At 25.9% G+C, this 27654-nt stretch overlaps 1 protein-coding gene across 2 annotated transcripts; it reads left to right on the forward strand.

The window, feature by feature from the left end:
* The first annotated feature begins 544 nt into the window (after nucleotides 1–544).
* Nucleotides 545–27647, forward strand: LOC129607377 (uncharacterized). Of its 2 annotated transcripts, XM_055518347.1 has the most exons (13): nucleotides 545–683; nucleotides 3628–3763; nucleotides 3828–5686; nucleotides 6662–6757; nucleotides 22659–23870; nucleotides 23939–24077; nucleotides 24146–24360; nucleotides 24423–24740; nucleotides 24826–24973; nucleotides 25078–25283; nucleotides 26894–27077; nucleotides 27167–27225; nucleotides 27304–27647. In XM_055518347.1, the coding sequence occupies exons 1-13, from the start codon at nucleotides 560–562 to the stop codon at nucleotides 27477–27479; spliced, it is 4872 nt and encodes a 1623-aa protein (XP_055374322.1). In that variant the 5' UTR covers nucleotides 545–559; the 3' UTR covers nucleotides 27480–27647. The 2 variants fall into 2 exon arrangements, with proteins under 2 accessions (XP_055374322.1, XP_055374321.1); XM_055518346.1 differs by having other exon boundaries at nucleotides 27167–27647.
* The last annotated feature ends 7 nt before the right edge of the window (nucleotides 27648–27654 follow it).

The raw sequence follows: 27654 nt of genomic DNA on the forward strand, positions 1-27654 counted from the left end.
TTAACTCGTGCTTAAAAATAATAATCAAGAAAAAAGAAAAGCTTAGTGCTAATTTTAATTTTTTACATTCTTCTTTTATTTTTTTTACCTTTCTTAGACAAAAATTCTAAAATATTTCATTTCCGAATTCAGTCATTATCAACTATTTTTCAAATTACTATCATAATCATCATCATCATAAAAACAACTAATGATTAACTGTCGCGATGAAGTTTATCTATATTTTTTTTTTTTTCAAATTAATTTCACTTCTGCCAAAAGAGGAATTTTTGCATATTTATTAAATTATTAATTTTTTTTTAAACTTTAAAGCTATGACTTCATTGAAAGAAAGTGTAAAATTATGTGATGTGGATGCAAGAAATAAAGAGATTTGAGAATCTTCATCATTTTTGGAATTTTAAATTTTGCAGAAAGAAAAACAATAATTTTCATTATACTTAATGCATTTAAATAAAAAATTATTTAGTTATTTTAAATTAGGAATTTTTTCAATTACAATAAATTAAATTTAAATTTAAAAAAAAAATAATAATAAGTGAAATTTAAAAGAAAAAATATGATGCGTTTTAGAGTAATAAAAATTATTTTAAGTCTAATATTTTTAATTGTATTTTTTAATAAAAAATACCATAGTGCTAATTCTTTAACAATTGATAATACTTTAGTGGCAGGTGGAGAAGGTAAGATTAATTCTTGAAACAATATTATTAAATTTAATCTTTTTTAAAATTTGAATATTGTTTTCAAAAAAAAATTATGCAAAATACAAAAAAGTATAGTGTTAGAAAAATTTTTCCGAAACTCAAGAAGGGATTAATCAAAAACTCAGAAAAGAAACCAGATCTCTTAAAAGGGGATTGGTTCATTTGAAATTATATAGGTTTGTTGAGCTTTACCTAATTTTTTTAGCCTACAAAATAACTTCAAATTATTTGCTGTAACGCATATAAACCAGAAGTATACCATATTTAAACTCTAATTATTAAATGTTTTCTCAGAGAACTTTTTCGGAACCAGAAATTTATGAAGTGTTTGCAAAACATTTCTACTAGTATTTTGGATTACTTTTCGAACTCGTTGGTTTTTCACTCTTAATTAATATAACATATGTAGTTCCCTTAGTACTCCTTTATCTGAAAAATCTTAACATGTATGTTTAACTAGTTTTTACAGTAATTTCAAGGTTGATTCTGAAAACAAATATTTTAGTTTATTATGATTGCTAAAATATAATAAATGTTTTAAAACTCCTGTAAGAATAGAATGTATTTAAGTTGAACTTGACATCTTTTTTATCTATATATCTAATAGAATATGTATGTGTACTTTTATTATGTAGCAGTAATGTATTCGACCCCAACATTTTCCTATTCCTATAAATTTTAAATCAAACTGATTCTATATATTAAAAGCAAAATTAAAATTTACTCCCGATGAGCGAAATAAATATCACATTTATGCAAAATATGAAAAAAAAAATGAATAAATTTTTGATGCATAACAAAAATTAAAATACGGTTCGCTCTCCTCTTCACAAATTTTCCAAAGAACCAAAGTATTTTAGACACATATAAACAAAGTATAAAAGATGGTGTAAATAAAATTGGAAAGAATTATTTGGATGAAATTATTCTGCTATACTTTTTTTTATGCACAAACATTTACAATATATACGAGAAACATCATAAAATGATCATGTCATTAGTTATTATGAACTGAACTTCAATGCCAATGACTTCATCTATTTTAGCTGCTCATCAAACTGTTTATTTCTTTTATTTTGTTGTTTTTTTTTTTTGGTCCAAACTTAACTTTTAAAAAGCTGTCGCACATATTTAAACTGTATTTTAACATTTACAATTAATTCAGGTACATGTAAATTATGCACGAAAACTTTAACTACATGTATAACAGTTAACAATAATGGTGTAAAAGAGCTACTACAACCACATCAATTGTCATATAAACACGCCAAAATTATCATTACAATAAGTCTTTTCTTCAGAGTAATTCATATGGAAAATTTTGATACCTTTTATTTAAATACTATTTGTTTGTATAGTTTGTTCTATGTATGATGTGGTGAAAATGGTTTTTAACCTAAAAGTTTAGAGATAAAACAGAAAACAACGTATTAAAAACAAAATTCCTAAATCTAAAATAAAAGATATCAAATTTTGAGATTAAAATAAAAGATATCAAATTATTAAGGAGTTGATTTTTCGAAGAGTGTAACTTAAATATCTGACTATGATACATAAATAATATCATCAACAATACATAGTGAACTCAAAATTTTCATGCAACAAGTTCTCGTGCAACACGAGCATTAGTTTTGCTTTATTAGATTTTTTATGTTTTTGATGCGTTATTACTTGCAGTTGTCAACGTCAAATTCACTCATTACACTAGGATATTGTTTGCATTTGAATTGAACGCTTGGTGATTTAATTCTTCGTGAATCTAAATCATTTAAATTATTTTTTCTTCCATATCCTAGATGTGATATTTGTCATATGTATACAGTATTTTTGAATATTATCTCTTCGATTATTTGGCATCTTTCCAAGTTTGTAAGGAAATATTGAAGGTGTAATGGGTGATATTCCATTCAGTTGGTCGAATTGTTCGAAAAATTGAATCACTTTAAATTTAGTTGTGATTATAGTATGACAATATGTACGTCTTTTATCCGAAAAAGAAGGTACTGTTGCAAAAAATATTCGAATAACAATTGATTTGAATAATTACAAGTTTAATTATACAAATTTTTAAAAAAGATTACAATAAAGTCTATAGAATGAAAATGTACAAGAATGGATTTAAATTAAATTTATTTTCATGAACTTTTATGACAGATCAATGTTCCTTTTTTGTTTATTATGAATAAACATTACCACCAAATGGAAATTCTAAAAAAAAATCTTTTTAAGCTCAATGACATTGAAATAATAGTAAATATAGGATTTTTTCCAACAGCTTTGTCGTTCTAAAACACCATAATTTAATTATAAAAAAATCATAATTGGGATCACAAACTTAATTTGTTATGCGTCATAAACATAAACAAAACAAATGATTCAAATATTCTGTGTATTTTTTATTTTGATAGCGATTTTTTGAATTTTACAGTTTAAATGACGGTGTTAACTAGAAAGAATAATTGTTATTAATTTAATTAGAGATTAATTTCCTCACAAATTATCGAATTTTTTTAATTTAAAATATTTAAGCTAAATAAACAATTACCACTTTCATTATACAATCTGCCATTATTCATTATGCAATAGATTAAATGTCTTAACTATATACAATTTTATTTAAATATTAGAGATAGTTTCAACATTTTTAAACAAAAATTTTATTAAAGGTGCAGCAACTTCAAGTAAATTGTTAATTTTACTTTTAAAATAGGAAGTTATTTATAATTCCCTTAGAAAACTTGTAAAACTAAATAATTATAGATTTCCGTTGAATCAAACACTTAAATTGGCATTGATTGTTAGGCAATGTTCTCAAAAGTGACAGTTCATACTTTTAACTTTTTGTACTTTGTATATTATAAAATAAAATTATTTGATTTTTATTATATTTTAAAATTTAATTGAATTCCTTGTTTTACAGACTGCTTTGAAAGAATTGCACTTGGTGCAATGCTGCCATTAGATAAAACTTTTCGCACTGAAGATATAAATAGTGAAAAGAAATGTAAAGAATTGTGCCTAAGTATTGGAGAGAAATGTCAAACAATATCATTTGGGTAAGTCAAATAAACTTATGCTAATTATTTAAATGATTTTTATTTTTTTTTTTGTTTTTTGTAGATTATCCATTCGTGGAAATGGAACGTGCCAAATATCATCAGAAAAAATTGAAGTAGTTGGATCTAGGCCAATAGGAACAATTTTCGATCCAAATTTTGATTTATTTTTAAGGAAAACAAATTGTTTAAGTTTACCAACGGGTGGAACTGATGTGCCATCACCAATTACACCAATTGATAGCAATAGGCCGACAACTGGTTTTGGAACAAGTAGTTTTGCCTCTGATACCACAGCATTTGCAGGATCAACTTTTGGAACAGATCCAACACCCGAAATATACTCACCACCATTAAATAGACCATCAACACTGCCAACAGATCCAACTGATACTCGTTATCCTAGTACAGGCCCAGGATATTTAACAACAAATATTGATAACACAATGGGTACAACATATGTTATTCATGATAATACTCCTGAAACAAGCTTTGGTACAAGACCAAGACCAACACCTAGTTATCCTACAACACAATATGGAGGTTTTACCACACAATATGGAAGTGATAGAATTACATATTCAGAAGGAAATCCTTTATATCCGAACCCTACTCTTTATGAATATCCTACAAACCGACCTGCTTCATATGCTCCAAATATTCCAACAGTTGATGATCGTTATAATCAGTATGGCTCTGTAACTCAAAGAGTAACAACACCCAGGCCTATGTATGGTTCAGGTTATGGAAATGGCTATAGTTATGGCACACCGGATCCAAATCGCCGAAGGCGTCCAGATAAAAATGGTTACTACCCAGGACCACCAACAACATATGATTCTTCTGATTATGATCGAACTAGATATCCAACTACCAGACCCGATTACAACACAACTCCAGAAAAAGAACGACCGGATTATAATCATAGTAATAATGGAAATGGATATGATAATAGACCAGATCCACCATATTCTGGTGGAATGCCGAACAATAATGGTCATCCAAATCAAAATGGATATGACAACAGGCGAGATCCGGAAAGAAGGCCTGATGATCGCAATCCCCCTACATATAATGGAAATGGTAACAATGGAAATAATAATGGACATAATGGATATGATAATCGACCTAGCACGGGAAAAAAGCCGGAGTATGATGATAGACCAGGCTACGATAATAGATGGCCTGGAGATCGTGACAGTAGACCTTACGATAAAAAACCTGGATACGACAACAGGCCAGATCCAGGATATGGAAGGCCCGAATATAATGGTAACCCTAATTATAATACTGGCAGTCCTAATTATGATAGACCTGGATATGATTATAATCAAAGACCACAACGGCCTGGTTATGAAACTTCACCAACTAATGGTCCATCTTATAATGGGCATGATGTACCCGGATATGATAATAATCAAAGACCACAACGTCCCGGTTACGAAGCTCCGCCAACTAATGGTCCATCTTATAACGACCAAGACAGACCTGGATATAATAATAATCAACGACCGCAACGCCCTGGCTATGAAACTCCACCAACTAATGGTCCGTCTTATAACGGATACAAGCCTACTGATCCTCTGAACAATAATAGAAACCCCACAACAACTCGAAGACCTTATGCAGATAGTCATCCTACGGAAACAAGTAATGATAATACAACTTCAATAAATGGTCAAGGGAATGGCTATAATAATCGGCCTGATCCTGGATATATTGGTAGACCTAACGGCCATAACGGATATTCGGGCCAAGGAAATGATTATGGCAATGGGCCAACAAAACCAATAGTACCATCAAGCAGTAATGGAGATTATGGTGGTAATTGGAATGGATATAGACCACACGCAAATAGAACAAGACCAGGATTTCCGAAACCAAATGATTCACATTCACATGATTATGCGTCAAGACCTGAAGGTAAATATAACGAAACAAATGAACATACTATAGAGACTTATTTCAATCCAGATGAGTACTTTCAAACGCGTTGGACAGGTAAGCTATAACAACTAGTATAATTAATGATTTGAAAATGAATTGACGTTTTTTTGGAAAAATTTTTGCAAGATTGCTTTTTTTAATGCAATGGAATGGTGATTTTAAACACTAGACAGATTTAATACACAATATTCTAAAATTCTTCATAACTTATATAAAGTAAAAAATTTTCCAATTGCAACTTTGTTTTTAAAACGTTCTACTGCTCTGTGACCAAAAATTTCACATTTACCATGCTATGATCATCTCTAATCAATTTCCAAATATGTTCGAAAATGTGAACTTTGTCCACCTTCTAGTCCTTTTTACATAATATATTTACGATCCAATTTATAATTACATAATTTTATGGTTAAATGAACAATTTAATAGTAAAGATTCCGGTCGTCTTTTCTTCTAAGCAATAACTCACCTAAATATTTAATTTGTGATTTGTTTTTCAACTCGAATTCTTAATTCCCAGTCGCCCATACATTCAATCTTTCTTTTTTTTTTTTTCACAAACTATTATTCGTTTTCAGAAGATTCGATTTTGTTGTTTTTCTATTTCATAATTTTATTGCATATCGTTAGAATGATAGTTATCAAAATCTGTATCCTGAAATTATGTAAATATAGTAAGACAGAAAATATTACCACTATGCCACTATGTAAATATTTCAATTTATTTCACAGATGACTCGTTAATATTATCACATTACCATAGTAGGTTTCTCGTACTACATAGATTAATTAACTAGTTTATTTAAGTCACGACTGTTTTATTAATATCACTTTTCAACATAAACTCAACTTTGAACTTTTATTTTTTTTTTAATTTTCAATATATTCCTAAAATTACATATGTAAGTTTTTTAATCTTAAAATTATTTTCCATTTTAATTTACAAAATAGTTAAGCCGGCTGGTTATGGAGAACGTCATGATATTGGATATTACGATGGTGATTATAATAGCGAACACCGTTTTCAATTTATGGAATACAATGGAGGTAAATATGTAAAAGTAGTTATAATATTATAATGAAAATATTTTTATGTGCATGAAAATTTTTTTTGTACTTGGAAAATTTCTCTATTTTAAATTTTTATATTGCTAGCAAGGTACTAAAACATTCTCTAACATTTAAAAGAATTTTTTGCATACACATAGGATGATATAATTCGTTAAGTTGAATTTATCGTTATAACGATAAAACTTTTATAATACATTATTTGTATAAAACATCACATGTGTATAACAATATTTAAGAATGGTCTTTGTATGGGATTTGCATATTTTTAGAATGAATTCACGGTCTTTGCTGCTGTTGTAATAAAAAATTTGAAAATTTAAATTATGCCGTTAATAGTTTAAATAAAAATTTTTTTTATTTATACAAGAAAATTAATTTAATTAAAATATGAAAATTCTGTATTATTTAAATTTAGGTGATCTGTTTAGAAGAACCAGAATATCACCAACTTTACGTTAAATGTTGTTATTCAAAGCTACAGCCAATGCCAGTATTGTAGAATATATGAGCCATTTCAAGTTATTCACGATCTCAGCATTTCAAATATGATTTTGGCGTTGTTACGTTGGGATTTAGCAAATCCCAAACGTAAATTTAGTTTCTTTATGAACTTATTATTAATTGATATACATATATTAAGTGCTTATATTTTGGTAATATTTTACACCATTTATTTTCTCAATTCTTAAATGTCAAACTGAATCAAATGGATATAACCAAAGACATTATAATGACTGTATGTATTTTTAATGTCTTTGATGTAACAATTCGAATCATGCGTCAAGTCTCAAAACTAAAAGCACGAAAAATCAAAAAACAACACAAAAATCACATGTTATCTAAGTACCTTGAAAAATGTACTTCCATTACTCATTGCTCGCGGTTGAAATCATTTTAAATTAATTAACAAATCTGTATGTATTATACATACATACATAAATGCATATAATGGGCTAAATGCATGTAAATGGGCTTCAATTATAAAATTCATGTAATTTTAACTATTATAATATGAGTTAATAGTATACACTAAAAAATTTAAATTAGCATAACAAATGAGATGTTGTTATATGTGATGGTATACTCGGTGTTTTATTCTCTTTAAAATTTGTTTTTAAAAATAAAAATCTTGACATTTTGATTAAAGTTGTGCTTTTTAAAAATCTTAATAAAAATTATTTGTAAAAATAAATGTTAACACAATATGAATGCAACATAGAAAGGAAAAAAAAATATAAAAAATAATAATATAGTATAGCACAATTCTGTTATATTATAACGGAATTTATTTAATTATTTTATTCTTTCATGTTAGTTTCTAGGTAAACATTTCCTTTTCAAGAAAATTGTAAATTGAAGAATTCTTTCAAATAGATTACTTAGTATGTAAATTAATTCTGAATTTAAGAAAATCACATATAACACATATTTTTACAAATTTCTTATGTCTAGCATATTTTTAGTACTCATTCACAAATGACGGTACAAATACATGTATATGTAAATGCATATTTTGTTTTTTAAATAAATTTACATATTAAGGAACTGAGGTAGATTCACTTTTAAAATAATATGAAACAATGCAATTGAAAATTTAAAAGTCAACAAGTTTGAAATTAATGAAAAATTTTGGAAAATAACTTAAAAATTGCCAAGAAATAAACTTCGAATTTAGTTGGAGAGCATTCTAGGTATTCTATAGCGGAGCGAATAAAGCTAAGTCTCATTTTGAGGCTTATTCTGAGTATCGATAACTTAGTGATATTTATCGTAAAAGTTTTAAAAGATTTGTTATAGACTCAAATTATTTGTTTGAATTGGTTTATGTTTACAATAATAATATTTAAGTTTTTACGATAGTTATCACTTACACTTAGTCAACTTGGTGATTCGATACAGTGAACAAGCCTCACTATTTAATACAAAATTATTATGAGTTGTTGTATTGCTTGTATTTAAAGGCTTGAACCTGCTTGATATCGTCTTATAACGGAAAGTTTCTTGAATCAGCATTCATTACAAAATTTGGAAGGGCCCCCTGAATTTTGCTATAATTTCATTAAATTATAAATTTGATTATATCTTCAAATATTTTACAATTATTGTCGATTACATGTGAATAATATTTTTAGGCTGTTTACAAAATCAATACATTATGTATAATTAATAGTAATGAGGCTATACGCTATCCTACTGATCATACATAATATTTTAAAAGGTGTGACATTTAAATAAAATTTTGATTAATTTATTTTAGCTCATCCCAAAAATTTTAATCGCATTCACAAACTAATTTTAATATAAAACTCATTTTTTCAGCACTTAATCACTTTTTGGAAAAAAAAACCAAGTTAAAAATAACAAAAACTCCCAAACTCAACAATGAATTAAAAAAGCTTTTCGTTCTTTGCAAATAATTTCCGTTTTCCATTAATGTTCTCCTTCTATTTTTTTTTTTTTGTAATATTTTTTTTTATGTCAAATTCTGAGATTTAGGTCATTTATCCATGCACAATTATATTGCATATTTATATACATAGATATTATAAACTTAAATATGCATAACTGCATTCAAATTAAAACATACATAAGTACATATATATTTTTTTTTATATTTTAATTAAATTACAATTTTAACAATTGCTTGCGAATGCATTCATTGTATTTGATTCGAAATAAATTTAAAAAGTTTACAAGCGCAATGGATAAAAAATAAAATAACACTTAAAATGACAACATTACCTATTAATCAGAGTAATTAGAGTGCATTTAATTTAAAATTTATAATAATTTAGATTTTATGATAAAAAAATATAGATGGAGACAAATAAACACAAAAAAAGCATTGCATTATTATAATGCAACAATCATTTAATTCCCATCGCATATACCTTTCAAGGTTGATACCGCGATTTTTATCGTTTATACTCGTATATGTATAGGTAAATTAACTCAGTGAAAAATTTTATTATTAGATAATAATTTTATATTAATATTGCTATTGTATAAAATGGTATATAATAATTATTAATATATTAATTATAATTCTTCATCTTATCTGACTGCTCATATACTCTGAAATTGTACTGACCAATGCCAATTGGTAAAAATAAACTAATTAATGATTTGTGTAAATTCAAAAAGAATTTCAAGTATTAAAATTGATTTATATTTTTAAAAGATACATATATAATTATTATTTTTAAAAGTTCTTCTTAAGTTTTCCAAAAAAATATACACATTACACCCATTTTATCTATACCTAGAAAATTATGAGATCTGTGACCCTCAGTGTAGTTTCCTAACACTGTTCCAATGAATATCTCAAAAATTCTATTCTGATAACAAAATCAGATTTACTATATTTTTATACTTATTATGTCATTTAATAAAAAAATCATACTGTTTTCAAAAATCATTCTTTTGTCAACTATGCGTACGAGTATATTGTACTTTCGGTCGGTTACACTTGAATTTAACATGTTAATTATGAGTATTATAAATATGAATTATTTATATATGTAAAATGTTCGTATGTAAAATGACATAAGGGATGATGACTTGTTAGTTAGTGTTGACAATAATATTTATTTTTGTGTATATTTAAATATTAGTCATTTCGTGATTACAGTCAATGTATTTGACAATTATTTCATTTACTATTTTTTTTTTTATTTACTTAAATTTTAATAAAAATTTTAATTTAGATTTTTATCAAAATATACATATTATATTTTTTTTAAATGAATTTTTGGTAATTTTTTGTTTTGCTAATTTTATGCGGAAATTAAAAAAATTAGAATTATTTCATGGAATTTAAACTATTGTTATGCATTTTTATTATTTTAGAAATTAAAAAATAATTCTTTTATTTAATTCCGGAATTTTCATTTAAAAAAAAGAGTCAAATTATGAATATTAAACTTTGAGGGTCTATTAGAAATTTTTCAATCACAATTTTTTTTTACTTTATAGTTGGAAAAAGATTTTTCAATTTTTTTTTTCTGCTTTGAGATCCATAGACCATAAAAATTCGTAGAAGGACATTTAAATACATGATATGTGTATTTATAATGTTCAATTAAATTTTGTGGGTACCTACATATGTTAAATACTTTTTCATTTTTTCATAAAAAATGAAAAAGTATTTTTAATTATGTGTAGACAAAATTAATTAAAATTTTGGTACTACTCAACAATTCTATCCTCTCGCAAATAACTTAGAATTAACATACTTTAACATGCAATATGCTTGTCGGCAACATTATAAATATTTCGATGTTAGTATATTTGTCGTACTAAAAATCGATTCATGCGAATGTTAATTAAAAAAGCTAGTAACTTATTATTTATTTAGCATTTCCTCATAAAAGGTAAGTAAATACAACGCTAATATATTTGCTTTTAGCTCGTGCTTATAAATTAATTGTAAATTACTAATAGAGATTGGCGAGGAAAAATTAAACATATAAAAATGCATGTATACATACTTGATTGACTCCTTTTAAGATATTAACATATCGTTTTATAATTTTTTAATTATATAATTGAATAGATTTTTACGATATGTTGTTATCAAATTTCTTTGAAATACTTGTATAGAATCTTAGACTGAATTGTACAAGAATCTTAAATTGAATTTGTGATCGACGATCTGGATGGAATCGAAATTCAAAAAATTTTAACTGAAATTTAAAACACCTAAAATTTTAAAATTTTTTCTTTCCTTCTTTTTTCTAATTTTTTATATTATTAATTATAGATATTAATTTTATTTTGACATTATTAAGATTTTCACACCAAGATTATTATCATATAATAAATTAGTTCTGTCACTAAAAGTATACCAACAACGATATTAAAATATATAAAAAAAATTTACATTTTATAAATATTCAAAAAAATTTTTAATATGTTCTCTGAAAGTAAAAAGATTGATAGAAGTACTAAAATAAAGCTACTTCCGTAAGAAGGCTCATAAATTCACAAAATAATAAGCACGAAAAAAATATAAAATTTTTCTTAACTAGATTTTTTTTAATTACAATAGAACCGAAATAATTATTATTCAGTGTTATTTTACAAGATTTTTTCTGATGTTATGGTGGGTGAGTTCTCCTACAATTTTACTTAAGCAACAAAAAATTTAACTTCCTAATTTTAAATGATGAAAATTAATATTTTTTTTTTTCCATGTTTTCAAGCACTCATCATCACATTTATGTATATTTTAAACGATTGGGGAATTTCAAATTTAAATATTCAATTGAAAGTTTTTTGTGATTGAAACTAGCCATTCGGGAGGTGAGGCATTTGAGATTCCATTATGTTTGGATGTAATTAATGTCATATTATTCATCTCAAAATTTGTTTGTTTAATTAAAGCGAATTGTTTATTAAATCCAGCCAATATAAAGCACGTTCTAAATGCAATGCAGGACACATTTCCCAAATAGAGGAAATATTACACATTTTCTAAAAAAAATTTAAATTTTAAATAAATAAATTTAAAAATCAGCAGATTTAATTTTTTATTTTTATACCCTTTTCTAACGAATTTCTCCGAAAACTTCTTTTCGAATCGGCTACAAATAAATATTTATTTGAATTTTAGTTAAAAAATAATTTAATTTCTATGTTTATCAATTTAATGATTTTAGTATTGTTTAAATTACTTTAAAACAACTCTAGAGTTTCACTCTTATCTTCTTATTTTCATTGCAACTGAATTTTTTGACAAAAGCACTTAAAACTGTCAATTATAAATTGCAATATTGAAAAAGTGTACTACATAATTTGATGTTAGAAATTCTGATAAAGGTTTGTTCAATCAGTTAATTAATTGATTGGTTGTCATTTTTTTCCAAATTGCGATTAGTATTAAAAATTTAAATAAAGGTTTAAATTTTGATTGTAGATAGGTTTACGCTTTTGCACTGTACTGTAACTAGAAGAAGAAGAATTAAATTATTGGCAGACAAAATGGTACCAAAATTTGAAATTATACAAGTTCAAGGACAATCTCAACAAAATAAAAAAAAAAATAAAAAAGTTTAATAAACGAAAATTTTGCAAAATAATGTTCTTTTTATATCGTCGTTTCTTAAAATGTTTTAAATTAAAGAATTGTGTACACAATCCACAGGAGAAAAAACTAATTAAATACGCATACTTAAATAATTAAACAATTATTTTAATAGCAATTAGTTACAATTAGTTATTATATTACATACATACAATTCCAATTTCATTGTTTGCAAACATAAACCTGCATTATATTATACTTATACATTATTATTATAATGTGTTAAATTAAAGTCTATTTATTTTTAAATATTTATTTAATGACATATTCTTATATATGATCTTAAAAGATACAAATTGAATTTTCCATAATATTCAAAATTTAATTTTTTTGGATCGCATTCTTTTTAATGTTTAAATACTAAAAATATAACAATCTAAAATGATTATAACCTATAAATAAACTTCCATATATGTATATACACATATCATTCAATTCGTATCAAATAATTATGTAAGTATGTATGTATGTACATATACATGTCATATTCAAATTTTAAAAAGAATTTTATTTTCTGATTATTATCCAAAATTGCTCATATTATATGGTGTCATATAAAAATTAGAAAGAAAAATTTAATTAAAATTTGAAGAAGTAAAGAAGTAATTTTATAATTTTGTTGTAAAAAAAAATCACACGCAAATTATTATGGAAAAAAAAGAACAATATTCAAAATTTTGAATGTCATGTGTAATACATGAATAAATTTACGTCAACTACTTTTAATTTACTATAATTGGGATTATGATGAAATTTTTATGGAGGAACGATATAATTTCGATTTCATTTTTCTTTTTCTATTTTTGCGATTATACATTGTAAGTGAATGCCTACATATGTGAACACAATTTTTTGATTATAGGCGATTCTCTTACCTACTTTCATGTTGTCATATTAAATTTTGGAAACCCAATTTGCGAAATTTGAGTCTTAAAAATAGTGTAATTTAATATTTCTATTATTTCTACTTCAAAAAAAAGTTCAAATATAAACGATTTGTTTCTCTCGAATTGCTTTCACTTTTGAACAGTAAAAGTAAATTATTTAAATTTTGACACAAAAAAAAATTGTCAAATAAGAAAATTCTCATTACAAAGTTGATTATACTTCAAGAGCTTTAAACAAATACATATGTATATGTACGTACATATAAATTTGTTTTATATCTGAATCTACCTAATATACTTGAACGATGTTTTACTCTACCAAACGTATAACATGTTAAAAATTTTACACTTCATTTCACCCCTCCTTATGATGAAAAAAAAACAAAAGATAAAAGTGAAACACTTTGAAATTACACATTATCTGCAAACATATTTAAACCAAAAAAAAAAAATTTTTTTTTGAAAAACCTTAGAAGCTGACAGGTTTTATAGTTTTCAATTTAGAAAACTTTTTTAAAACACAGAAAATTTTTATTGAATTTTATAAAACATTTTCTTATGCAAATGCTTCTTCAATTCAAATTTTGAATCAAAAACTAACTATCGTTAGAATATTGGAAAAAAACTTTACTAATTTATGTAAAATGCTGAAGTTTCATAATCTCAAGCAAGAGGTAAAACGAAGAAGGACATTTGACTTAAGATAAAAAAGCAAAAATTTAATTTTTCCAATAATGCTCTACGTAAAAAAAAGAAGACAATTACAGAAGAAAACTCACTATACGAGTAATAACTGATCAAAAACAAAGAATTTTCCGGCCTCCATTTTGAAAAAAAAAAAACAAAATTATTACTGTAAACAAGAAGAAAAAAATATATACACGCAATCTATCTACAAACAGAAGCATGTACATTCATGTACACATCTGACAAGTTTATAATTTTTTCAATCGATAAAAATTTTACCGACCTACACCAGAATGTTATGTAAAATTTAAAATTACGTTTCAAAGTTTACTTAAGTTTCGTATAAAAATTGAGGGTATTTCGTTCCCAGTTTAACACGAGTTTTCTAGAAATATTTTTACGAGAACTATTTATGTAATTCAAACCTTAAGAAATTAAATGTAAATTTAATTAGTTTTGTTCGTTTACTTTTTGTGTAAAAATTTTTATATTGAAAATTTAAAATATTAAAATTTAATTTCATAATAAAGTCAAACTGGCGGACTACCGTAATATGTTTCACGCCGAGTGGCTCATGGTGGCAAGGCTCATCTCTAGTCGGCCGTGGCTTGCGGTGCGTCGGCTGCCGTCATCACCATTTATGTTGATAGCACAGTGGTTCTTGGAGCACTAGGATCTTGCACTATCAAATCTGAATTGGTCGGGCGGTGTAGGGAGTTGTGAACTGGTGAAATGGGGTGTGGGGTCAACATTACAGCAATGGATTGCTCGGTGCTTCGGCCCTCCCCCAAGGGCATTAATTGAAAAACATTATACATTAATTAGGAAACTAGAAGGAGGGAAAACTTGCTTTGAGGTGGCAGGCGAACTTATGCGAATGCAACTAGTGTCGAAGAGGAGCGATGCAAGAATGAGAGATCTGCTGGCTTTAAACAGCTGAGATCTTAATATTGGAGTTGGCATTTTGATGGAACACTCTTTATTGAGAAAGATGACATGGAGGGTGAGAAGTTCTTCATCGGGTGTTTGCCGCGGCTCAGGTCATCGGGTTCGTGGATGACGTGCAATACGTAATCTGCGAGTGGTCCACTCTGATACAAATGAAAAGATGCTTTTTGGAAGAATATATAGGTTAAATAAATTGGAAGAGTTTTCGAGGGCGTCCATGGGTGATCTGCTGAACTTGTTCAATCGATTTGAATGGATTTAACGGGGAGATCACTATAAAACCCTTGAATTAATAGTGATGAATATTTTAAATTTATTGTTATATCTATTATAGATTACGGTTATCGTAACAAAAAAGATTTTAAACCAACGCAATTTTCAAGATTGCATTCAATTCTTATAAAATTGGACAGAAATCACCAGTTCTTATTAAAGTTTTTTTCTTTCATATATTTCTATGGTTATTATCGTATTTTTTTTTTTGTTTTCAATATTAAATATTCAGAGTCGACAGAAGGTCTAGAATATCCGTTTCTTTGCGATTTATTTTTTTTTTTTTCATTTAATATAAGTAACGCGTCTATAACAACAATACGAATATTCATTTTCCATCAGAATAAAAAAAATTATTTCGATCCTCATCAATTCACCATTTTCTATGTATATACAAATAATTAAGTCTTATTAAATATTCATGGGATTATGAAAAACTAAGAAAAAAAAATAAGTATAAACAATAATGGAAAAGAAATCTATTTAAAATAAAGTAAAGTACGATGTACATTGTAGTCAAAATCTTAGCAGTTAAGTTTTTCATAGTATTTTGTTAGAAACGATAAAAATTTTTTTTTCTACTTATCTTCAGTTAGAAAGATTTAAAGTTTCTGTTTTTTTTTTTATTTTTTAATTCCGGAGGTCTGTGTTCAACCATCCGATTCATTTTGTTACGTACATATGTAACGATGTTCTGTATTTAATTTTAGATTCGATTTGAAATGATTCAGAACAAATAGAAAAAAATTTAGTTCGGACCCTCTATAGGAATAGATTTGACAAAAACTATTAGTTTATCGGACCCATTTCCGAAAAAATGTCCTACCACTAGTAACATTTATTTCTTCTTTATAATTTATATTAAATAATTGATATTCCATTTAAAGAACTAAAAAATATTTATTTACTGAAACCGCAACATTTAAGCAATGCGAAATAAAATTACCAAAATGGTAGTTTAAGCTTTAATTACAATCCAAAAATTTCAGTCGCAATCAATAACTTTGTCTACACGAACATTTTTGCATCAATGGTGACACATGTAAAGGGAACATCCCTTATCAACAAAGCTTCTTAGCAAGGAGAATGGAACGCATGCCAACTATTGATGCAAAATTCGAAGTGTAACTGTAAATATGTATTTAATCATTCTGATTTGTAATCATTATATTCTAATATCATATTATTCTAATATTAAACAAAATCAATCACAAAATTATGCAATATTATACATGGTGATAATTGACAAAAAAGTGTGTTGAAAAAAAAACAAACATAAGTGATTGAAATTGCTTATTGAGTGAACCATGAATCTCAATTATTCTTTAAACAATTACGATCTTAACAAAAATTACGATTAAAAAATTTAACAATAAATATAGTATTATAAAACAATTTTTTAATTTTATAATACCAAACTTAACATTTTATTTATTAAAAATTAATCTACAAGTTAAATTAAATAGCGAAACGGTATAAAAAGCTTGAGAGTCATAGATGATTATGAGTCCGCTTCTACATATAGCATAGAAATCGAGAGTGAAACATCATTTTGGTGAAGTATGAGTCAATATACTGTGTACCTTTATACACTTGTTTAATTCAAAACAAAATAATTATATGTGTGTATATGTTTTGTGTTGAATTTGTACTATTGTGTAAACTGTAATTATACATTTTCATATATTTATAGTGTTATTTTGATTTTGGAGATTTTTTTTTTTTGATTTTTAATGTTGTTTTTCTTTTAGACTTTTTTCATTTGCAGAAATTTTCATTTCATTTCAAATTGATTTATTAAAAGCTACCATATTGCATGGTAATAAGAAAGGATCTTAACAGGTGAATTCAAAAAATTCAGTTAGAATTTTTGACTGTCAAATTTTTTTGAGCGATTATTAAATCTCATATTTTCGAAGTTAGGGCTATGTTTTAATACACATGGCATGCATTTTTCAAAATAGAATCGACTCGTATATCTTAAATTATACGAAGAATTTTGGAATTGCCGTGCGGCATTTTATCACAACTCTTATACCAAAATTGCAAAAATTAGAAACAAATGTAAAAGGACATCTTTTACGACAGCTCACTTTGGGACCAATAAAAGAAATAGAATATATATCCCCACATATATTCTCTTCAATAAAATAAACCTTGGGTAACTCTTATTGAAAATATGATGTTAGTTTAACACTATTTATGTTGTTATCGTAATAATAACATTATAGTTAAATATAGTTGCTAATAATTTTTGCTCTTTAAGTATGTTCATATGTAATACACAATATTAAATATGGAAATTTATAATTTGGCTCTTTTTTTTTTACGTCAAACATTTTGATCAATATCATCACAGTGATGATTATCTGTCATCGCTTAACCAGCCGCACAATTTTTAATAAGTAAAACAAAAAGCAACAGCAGCATAGTTAAATATTAAAAATAATAATGAAATTCAACTACAAACTGTTAAGTATTGTAAACCCCACTAAAAATTCTCTCTTTCTAATATCTACATACATACGAGTATGTACATTAAAATTAATATGTGGAATTGTTAAAAAAAAGTAGAGAATAGTTAAAGCACCTATAAGCAAAGATTACTGTTGATTTTCTATAGGTGTATCGTGTATGTTTTAATGCATTGTTTTTCTAGTAAATTTTAGTGATAGGTTAGTTTTAGTTACTTACTTTTTTTTGCTTAATTTTTGTTGATATTTTGGTTTTTTTTATGTTGATAGAATTCTTTCATTATTTTCATTTTAATATTATGTTGTATCAACTTACATATACGTAGGTACCTCTATATATGGGTGTATACATACATATATACGTAATTTATTTAGTTAGATTTGATTCTAAGTACAAAAGTTGAAAATTAAGTTTTTAATATTATTACATTAACATTATAGTTATTTTTTGTTCTTTTAAAAAAAAATTTTCATTTTTTTTTTTATTATTGTTATTTTTAAAAAATTTTATATAAAACCAACTGTCTGAATATATTTAGAGTCAGTTGTATTTTGATTTTTTTATATTAAAAATGTTATTCGATTATGTTCGTAGAGGTGTCGCTACTTTAAAAAATATTATATTGACGCACGCGATTTGATTGTAATTCTGATAATGAAATGACGATAATAAAATTTGAATATTGAAATATTAATTAAACTCTAATATATATTTATTATTAAATCAATTTAAAAAAATATTTATGTGTTATAATTAATATTAATTAGAATTTAAATTATAAAATTTTAATGATTGTAAATTATAATATAATTAATAATTAATATAATTAGAAAATTTAAATTCAGAATAAATAGTTTTTAATATTAATAAAAAAATAATGAATTAATGGTGATAAATAAATTATTCGATTGTTATCCGAAATATTTTTCAAGTTTTATATCGGGAATTTTTAAATCGTTATTCATTACTTAAAAATTATATAATAAAATTTGACCAAAGTGATAGTAAAAATTGTATGTCAATATTTTACTAAATAAAAAATAATTGTATGTTATCTGTTTTGTACGCGCAATTTTAGCCTATTTATTGACAGAAAAAAATTTGTCTATTGTCAATTAATGCACGCAATCGCGTTTTCCGCACTTTTATTTTCAGTATTTTCCATTTTAATTTTTATTTCTTTTTTTTTTTTTGTTTTAGAATTCATTCAGATTTAGATTTATTAATAATATTATATAGACGAGTGCTTTTGTGAAGCAATTATACCGAGTTAAAAAAAAAATTAGATACAAAAGAAAAAATAAATAATTAAAATGTGGCTTTGACAAGGACTTCTTTTGTTAAAATACAAAAGGAAAAAACAACAAAACAAAAAAGAAATAGAACACTGGTCAAAAATTGTTAGTTTTTATTAACTTTGTCTCTAAAATCATTTTGGAATGGTAGACTAAACTTGCACATCACGAAATACAAAGTAAATTGGATTAAAATGAATTGAGACCATAAAAAAAAAGACCAGATTACACTGAATTTGAAATTTTAATTTAAATAAAATTTATGCTAAATATGATGTAATTTTTTTTAAATTTATTTTAAAACTCGTTGACATAAACAAATTAATAAAAGAAAAACCTAAATTTTAAAGACAATTTATTTTTGTTTCATAATAATTAAAGGTTAAATTTCGTAATTTAAAAATAAAACCAAAAAAAAAAAGAAGAATGTTGCGAAAGTGTTTGCCAATTTTTTAACATAAAATTAAATTAATTTTTTGAATTGTAAGTCTATAAAATAATTACATTAATCCTGCCGTTTACTTAAGTGTTCTTTATATAGGGAAAAAAATGAATTAAAACTTTTACTGTGATTAAAATTTACTTGTAGTTTAAAAATTTAGAATTAAATTAAAAAGTTATAGAAATTTAATTTTATACAATTTTATTAATTATAACAATTTAATATAATTTAATATTTTTTAATAATAATAATAGAAAAAAAAATTTAGAAACATGAATATGTTTCAAAAATCTTATATAGAATTTATTTTAATTATCGGAATTAATTTTGCACTTTTTGTGCAAAGTTCACATGAAAGTACTATAATTGTTGTTGAGGATGCGAAAGGTAATTAATTATGTATTGTTATTAACGTCATATAAATGCGTGATTTATAGTTAATTCGGTTGTGAAATAACAGAATTTTTTGGGTTTTAAATTTTAGTTGGTCCAATTATTTAGTGTATAATAGGCGATAGCATTATGCAAATCATCTAAGATTTTTTTTTACTTTTTATAATATTCAAAATAAAGTCGTCAATAAATTCAAGATAAATTGCAACATTAGACTTCATTGTCCAGTATAAATTTTCAAAGATAATTTTTAAAATTATTCCAGATTGTTTTGTTTCTAATTTCTGTTGGTAAATTATTAAAAAACAGCTGAACGAACACCTTTGTAAAACAGATTACTCTGTGTGTAATTTCTTTTAAATAATGGCAATCAAAAAATGCACTGGATGACCTTAAATTGTAATAATTAATTAATTATTAATTACAATATATTTTTTAAGAATTTCAAGTTTTGATCAGTAGTCATTTTAAAAAAATACGTTTTTGGCAGTACTTGTAACACTTACTTATCAAATGAACTACAAACGTACTATTATTATTATTTATTAATCAATTAAAATTACTTTGTTGATTGCTGTCCAGATGACATTAGCTTTACATTTTAGTAAGACTATTATTCACAAGATTACAAATTAAAATAAATTAAAATAACGATGAGTAAATTTTATAAACTATTGTTTTACGTTTAATTACAGAGGGAAATTAATAATAATAAATTTGCAGCCAAAAAAAAAAGAAAAAATTTCAAATGAAAATTTTTCTTACCACTTCCTTAATTTACTTTTTGTTCTAAAGGCATATAATATGCATATTTCATGGTTCGAGATTTCATGGTTGTGATGTACCTATAGCTGATTATAAACTTCTTTGTATAATAATGTTAAGCTTCAAGTTGATGTAAACTATTAAAAAAAAAAACAATATTAATTTTATGTATAAAGGAAGTGTCATTGTTACGATGACAAAGAGAATTTCTTAAATGTATGATGCACATATCATATGTACGCCTGCTCAAGATAAAAAGCAAGTTCTTCTTCAAAGAATGATTAATGCTTTTTAAAATCTATGATTTAAAATATTAAAAAACCAATAAGTTTAACAAAGAAATTTTCTTTTAAAAATTATTGAACTTTTGATTTTTGTCTTAAAATTTATCGAAAATCTTTACTTAATAGTATTTAATTAAAGTGTATTCTTTTCGCCAATTGAATTTGAGTACGTACAGCATGAGCAAAAGCGAGTTAGTTCTCGTTTGTTTACGCTTTCATTTAGCATCACTTACGAGTTGTCATGGATTGAATTTTAGATTCGATTTTAATTGTTATAATCAAGATTAATTTTTATTTTGAAGATATTTCAATGGGTAGGTAGAAGCATTCAAAAAACGGGTTATTATTTTTTAAGATCATAAATTGAAATATGGTATTGTTACTAAGATCTTGCCAAGGCATGTAAGATAAATTCGTTATTTTTGATTATAGGACGAGTTGCTCTGCAAAGTACACTTTAGGAATAGTATTATTCGTTCTAAAAACAAATAAGGCAAAGATTACATATTCATAAGATTTGTTTCATATTTTAATCTAAAATTCACTTAGTTGAGCTATTCTTTAATACAATAAAAATAAGTTTTTTTTTAGTTCCCAAGTAAAAGTGGACTAAAAATTCTGTAAGCAGTGCAGTGTTTCCTGTAACTTTAGAATTCTTTTGTTATATTAGATTTTGGATTTTTATTCGGCTATCACCTTTTAATTAATTGTATATAAATTTTATTCTCTCGTTGTCGTAATATTCTATGATTGTACTTTGCAATTATATGAACGGTTAGTTATGGTAAGTAAGGCGTATTTATAGTTCAAGAAAATTAAGGTACATATACTCAACAACTTTAATTGCTAACCTTCAAGCTTATTTAATTCTTCATTTAAATAGGTTTAAGTATATGTGTAGTACATTAATAATATTAAATTCATAGTTTTTATAGCTTTGAAATAATTTAATTAAATTGAAAGAGTAGAGAAAAAATCATTGTTTTATTTATTCTTTTACCAACCTCTACGTTAACGACTTTATCTGTTCGCTTTTTAATATTCTTAAAATATTGTTTTATTTTAAGTCTGATGAAGATGGCCCTTTAAAAACTTACCAAAATTATGAAATGAAACATTATTTTCATTACCACGAGAAAATATTCTGTTCCGTATTTAAAATTTTCAATTGTTTTATTTTCATATTTTTTTAATACAATTTTCAGAAATAAGACATAATTGGACAGAAAAACAAAAGAACAAATACAAGAAACACCAATTATTTTTCTTAATTAAATTTTTTAAAATTAAAATTTTCACTTTAGTTTTGTTTTTATTTATTTTTCCATTGTTATCAACTATAGCATGCTTTCGTAGAGTTTTGGCTGGAAAACGTGTTGCACCACATTGGGTTCGTCGCACAATTGCATGTGAACGTGTTGAAGATTGTATGCAGGAATGTGGCCATGAAAAACGATTTCAATGTGAAGGATTCAATTATAGATTAGATCCATCCGGTCATGGTCAAGGTGATTGTGAATTAATTGAAGTACCATTAGCACAAATGGATTTATATTCGAGTGCGCAACATCGTGATGCAAATTTATTGCGTCATCCTGATTATGATTATTATGAAAGAGATCGCAATGCACCATCTAGCTGCCGTACAGCTTGTAAAGATTGTGGGAGTGGAAAACCGATAAGTAGTCAAGCAATTTACTTTAGACCAGGTTCACATGATAGACCACCAAGCTATCATCATGATGATCGTTTTCCACCGTCGAGTAGTGGATATGGTGGTCCACCTTTACCCCCTCCAGATCATTATAATCGACCACCAACTACTGCTGTTGACAGATATAGACCAATTCAATATGAAAGTAGACCGGATGAATATCATAGATATGACTTTCAAACGCATGGATATCATGAGAGTAGTGGTAGTGGTGGTTATTATCGTCCATCAAGCTCATCAGGATATGGCGGAGATCGAGTTGATAGATATGATGAAATAAGACCTAGCGATGAAGCTTATAGGCCATCGCATTGGGAAACCATTCCATCTAGCCATGGAGGGTCATCTTATGGAGGTGATTTTTCTTCAAGACCTGATGCTGATCGTCCTGACAATTTTAGGCCACCCTATAGACCTGGACCGGATTATTCACCTTACAGAAATCCACCACATGCACCGCCTCTATCAAGACCTGACGCTCATTATATTCCATCCCCCCCACCATCATCACATGGATATTTGGAACGTGATAGACATTTAGATTACAACAAAAAACCTCCTAAATTTATACCATACCTAATAGGTGTTGAAAAAGAGTATGACAATACAGGTTATGGTTATGGTGGCTCGACTCCTAATAAAAATGCAGATTATTGGGGAGTTGCAAATGACAATAGACGAAAAGATGGTCCGGATTTTAACTATTTTGAATTAGGTGGACGACGTCCATTACATGTTACTGATAATTCAATTTATACTTATCCAGGATCAAAATACCAAGATAAGATAAAAACAGATTATGATTATGGTAGCCAATGGACTAGAAGAGCCGGAATTGATGGTAATAGCAATTTTTTAATTCTATTTAAATTTGTTTGAATAATACTTTTCAAAATTTCTGATTATCAGAATGTTCTGTGAAAACTTGCGAAGGTTTTAGATTGCATAAAGGTGCTATTCGGCATGCATATCATGTGCCAAGTGTAACAGAATGTGAAAAATTATGCTTTTCAGAAGATAAATTTAACTGCCATACATACAGTTTTAGGTAAAATTGAATATTTTCGAAAAAATTTTAACTTCTATTCAAGTAAAAAAAAAATAACTATTTTCAAGGTATTCATCAGTTGGACGTGACAATTGTTTATTATGTGATCGTCCAGTAAATCTTCTTGATTATTATGTAGATTTGGAACCAGATCGAGACTACGATATATATTCGATGTCAGATGAACATAAGTCATGCAGAGCACCACCATCTCCACCGCCAACACAATCTCATGGGCCCTTGCCACCACCTAGTACAGCTTTGTCAGATCCTAGAAATAATCGTAATTAAATGAATATTTAAATTATTATGTATCGCTATTTTTATTCTTAATTTTCCCTGTAGAATGTTTCTTCCGAGCAATAGATGCGACAAGATTTTTCAAAACAATTGTAAGAGATTCCTTGACTGTCCGTTCAATAGGAGAATGTGAATTAGAATGTATTAAATCATCGAAGTTTACTTGCCGTGCATTTGCTTTTCGATATGGCCAAAAAGAACGTGATTCAATTATAGATAATTGCCAGCTATCAGATTGGCCTGTTAGAGATATGGATAAAACAAGACATTTAAAACTAGATCCATCATTTGATGTTTTTGAAAGAGCCAGTTATGGCCATGGCTGTGAAATTCAACCAATAGTTGATGACAAACATAAAAAATGTGAAAATTGAAAAATTTCATTTAATTTTTTTTTATTTAGACTTGAATATTTATTTTTCTTTTATTTTGTATTTCACTAATTTAGTGTGTTATCTGGGCTATGGATCAGCAGCAAAACTATTATCACCAGCAATAAAAAAAGTTATTTCGGTGCCAACTGAATTGGAATGTAAACGAGAGTGTATTCGATATAGGGAGAAAACTTCTTTTAAATGCTATTCTTTTAGTTACGGGTATAAAATAATATTGAATTTGTTAAAATATCTATTACATAGTTCAATTGTTTGCTCTTACATATACATACATAAATACATACAATATATTTTTTGATTTTTAGAGCTCATGCCTCATCATACAATTGTGAAATGTCAGATTTAGATCAAAGTGAACTAAAATTAAATATACATTATGCACATACCCCAGACCGAGATTATTGGTTATTTGCCTGGAATCCTTTCGATTGGACATGTCGAGATAAAGTTGCAACTATTGGAGGAAATCGTGTGAATAATGATCGTAGAATGGATATATTCCGTGAGCCTGGTAAAATGCAAATTCTCATATGCTGCACGTAGTATTTATATTAGTAATGAATAAATAAATTATAAAATAATAAAGAAAAATGTATTATAAGACATAAGAAAAACCTTTAATTAAAGCTTTTAACTAAAACATTTGATGCGTTATTAGTTTTGGATTTATTTTTTTTTGTATTTTTACAATGTATAAAATTTGTGTGTTTAACATGTATTTTTTTTTTGTACAAAAATTGAAAAATATATAGTTTATTATATGTGTAATTAAAAAATAATATTTTTTAATAATTTTAACTAATTAATTATTAATATTAGAATGCATAATATTATTTTAAATTTTTGAAATATAATGTAAGCTTGGCTTGGTTGAGGAGCCTTTAACATTAATATAAAATTAAATAACTTAAATTTGATATTAACCAAATGGAAAAAAAAAGCATTGAAAATAATAACAATAATTGTGTATGTAAATAACACTTAAATATTATTATTTTTTCGTTTTAAGTTTCAAAAATAATCAAAATAATTAATGTAATTTTACAAATTTTTGTATTATCCTGTTTCGTATGTATACGTAGTGAGAAACAAAATATGTGCAATTATTTCCTTCCTTTTACTTTATTTTTGTAATTTTTTAATACTAACCGAAATGTTAGAACTATTTTTTGTCTTTCTTATCTTGTAAATTCATCCTATAATAGGTGTATATTGCATTAATTCGGGAACCCTATCATTTTCGATGTGTTAAGCTTATTTTCCTTTCCCCCTTCATCTGTAAAAAGTTTATATTTTTGTATGTACAAAATTTCAATTTGATATTTAAATTTGTACATTTGCTTATGATGTTTGTAAATATGTTTCTTTTTTTTCAACAAAAATATTGAAGAAAATTAATTATTTAATTCAAATTATGTACTTAACGTAAGTGTAGTACAATTCGACTTATTTATGTAATAATATAAGTATGATGTAGTTTATGTTGAATATTAATTTAAATATAAGTAATTTATAAGAATGTATAATTAATTTTAGCATTTTACTAAGAAGCCCTGAAATTTCCTAATCTAAAATTTAATATTCTTCATTAATTAACAAAATCCCCTATATAATTAGTAAGCTTATTCAAAAAATGTTTTGCATTGTTTCGATCATAGATCTTAGAACTAATAAAAATCCGGGAGAACATTTACATAAATTAAAAAACTAGAATCGCTCATATTTGCACGCAAATAGATGTACATACAATATTTTTTTCGCTTCTTTAATTTTCTGTAAATTAATTTTTTTAAATTATTCTATTAAAATTCACATTTTCAATAGTTTCTATGTATTTAGACTCCGAAAAACAAATTGTTTCCTTACTTTCATATAATAGGAAAATGTGATCAATACTTACTTTTTAATATTTAAAAGCACATTTCTTTTTCCCAACAAACATTTTAATAAAATATGCAGTACATTTAATATTTCTATGTAGTGAAATACAATAAAAGCAAAAGTAACAAAACAATAAAATTTGTAATAAAAAATATTAGACAAAGAATTCAGAGAATAAACTAAAAAAAAATTCTTTATCAATTTTGTAAAAAAAAAAAATTTACAAAAATATTACAAAAGGTGATGTTACTTGGAGGCATTATACAGTTTCTGGAAAACCGTGTCGAATTGGTAGCGGATGTGATAAAAATCTTGTCACTGGTTTTTATTCATGTGAAATAGATGGCGGTGAAATTGGTTCTTGGGATTACTGTTGTAAAGCTGAATATCCTTGTGGATATTCGCAAGGATTTGATTATCCGTGGTAAATATAAAAAAAAAATAAAAAAAAAACAGAAGATGAAAACAGGAAATTTAAATTAAAGAAGTAATGTTTCTTTTTTTTTTCTACAGGTGTTTTGTAGGTGATGAACCAGATCAATGGCGAAAATGTAGTGATCGTTATTTTCCAGGTAATCATACACATGCTGGAATAACAATTCCACCATCAAAAGATAAAACCAAAAAACCAACTGCTTATTTACCAACAGAAAGTACACATTCAAGTGAACATTCACAACAACGCCCACCGAGACCTGGGGGCTTACAAAGTTTAACTGATTTTACAGCAGCTCGTTTATGGCCTGTTACATATCTTTATAGTGAAGGACCACCAAATTCCACGGAATTAAGTAATTTTGTCGATTGTAATAAGGAAACTTGTTAATAAATTTATTTTAAAAATTTTATTAAAAAATACAATTATTATAATAAATGTTTAACATCTACATACTTATATTAATGTTTTTAATAAATTTTTGTTAAAATAACAATCATTATTTTACAAAACAATTCATTATCATAACATAATAAAATTATTTATTTACATTGTCAATAGTTTT

Source organism: Condylostylus longicornis, unplaced genomic scaffold (genome assembly GCF_029603195.1).
Source record: "Condylostylus longicornis isolate FDR11 unplaced genomic scaffold, ASM2960319v2 ptg000027l, whole genome shotgun sequence".
Taxonomy (NCBI): Eukaryota; Metazoa; Arthropoda; class Insecta; order Diptera; family Dolichopodidae; genus Condylostylus; species Condylostylus longicornis.

Coding starts and splice junctions, on each gene's coding strand:
- LOC129607377 (XM_055518346.1), top strand. CDS start 560: ATGATGCGTTTTAGAGTAATAAAAATTATTTTAAGTCTAATATTTTTA. Junction 684..3,627: donor TTTAGTGGCAGGTGGAGAAG/GTAAGATTAATT, acceptor CTTGTTTTACAG/ACTGCTTTGAAAGAATTGCA. Junction 24,741..24,825: donor TGATGACAAACATAAAAAAT/GTGAAAATTGAA, acceptor TCACTAATTTAG/TGTGTTATCTGGGCTATGGA.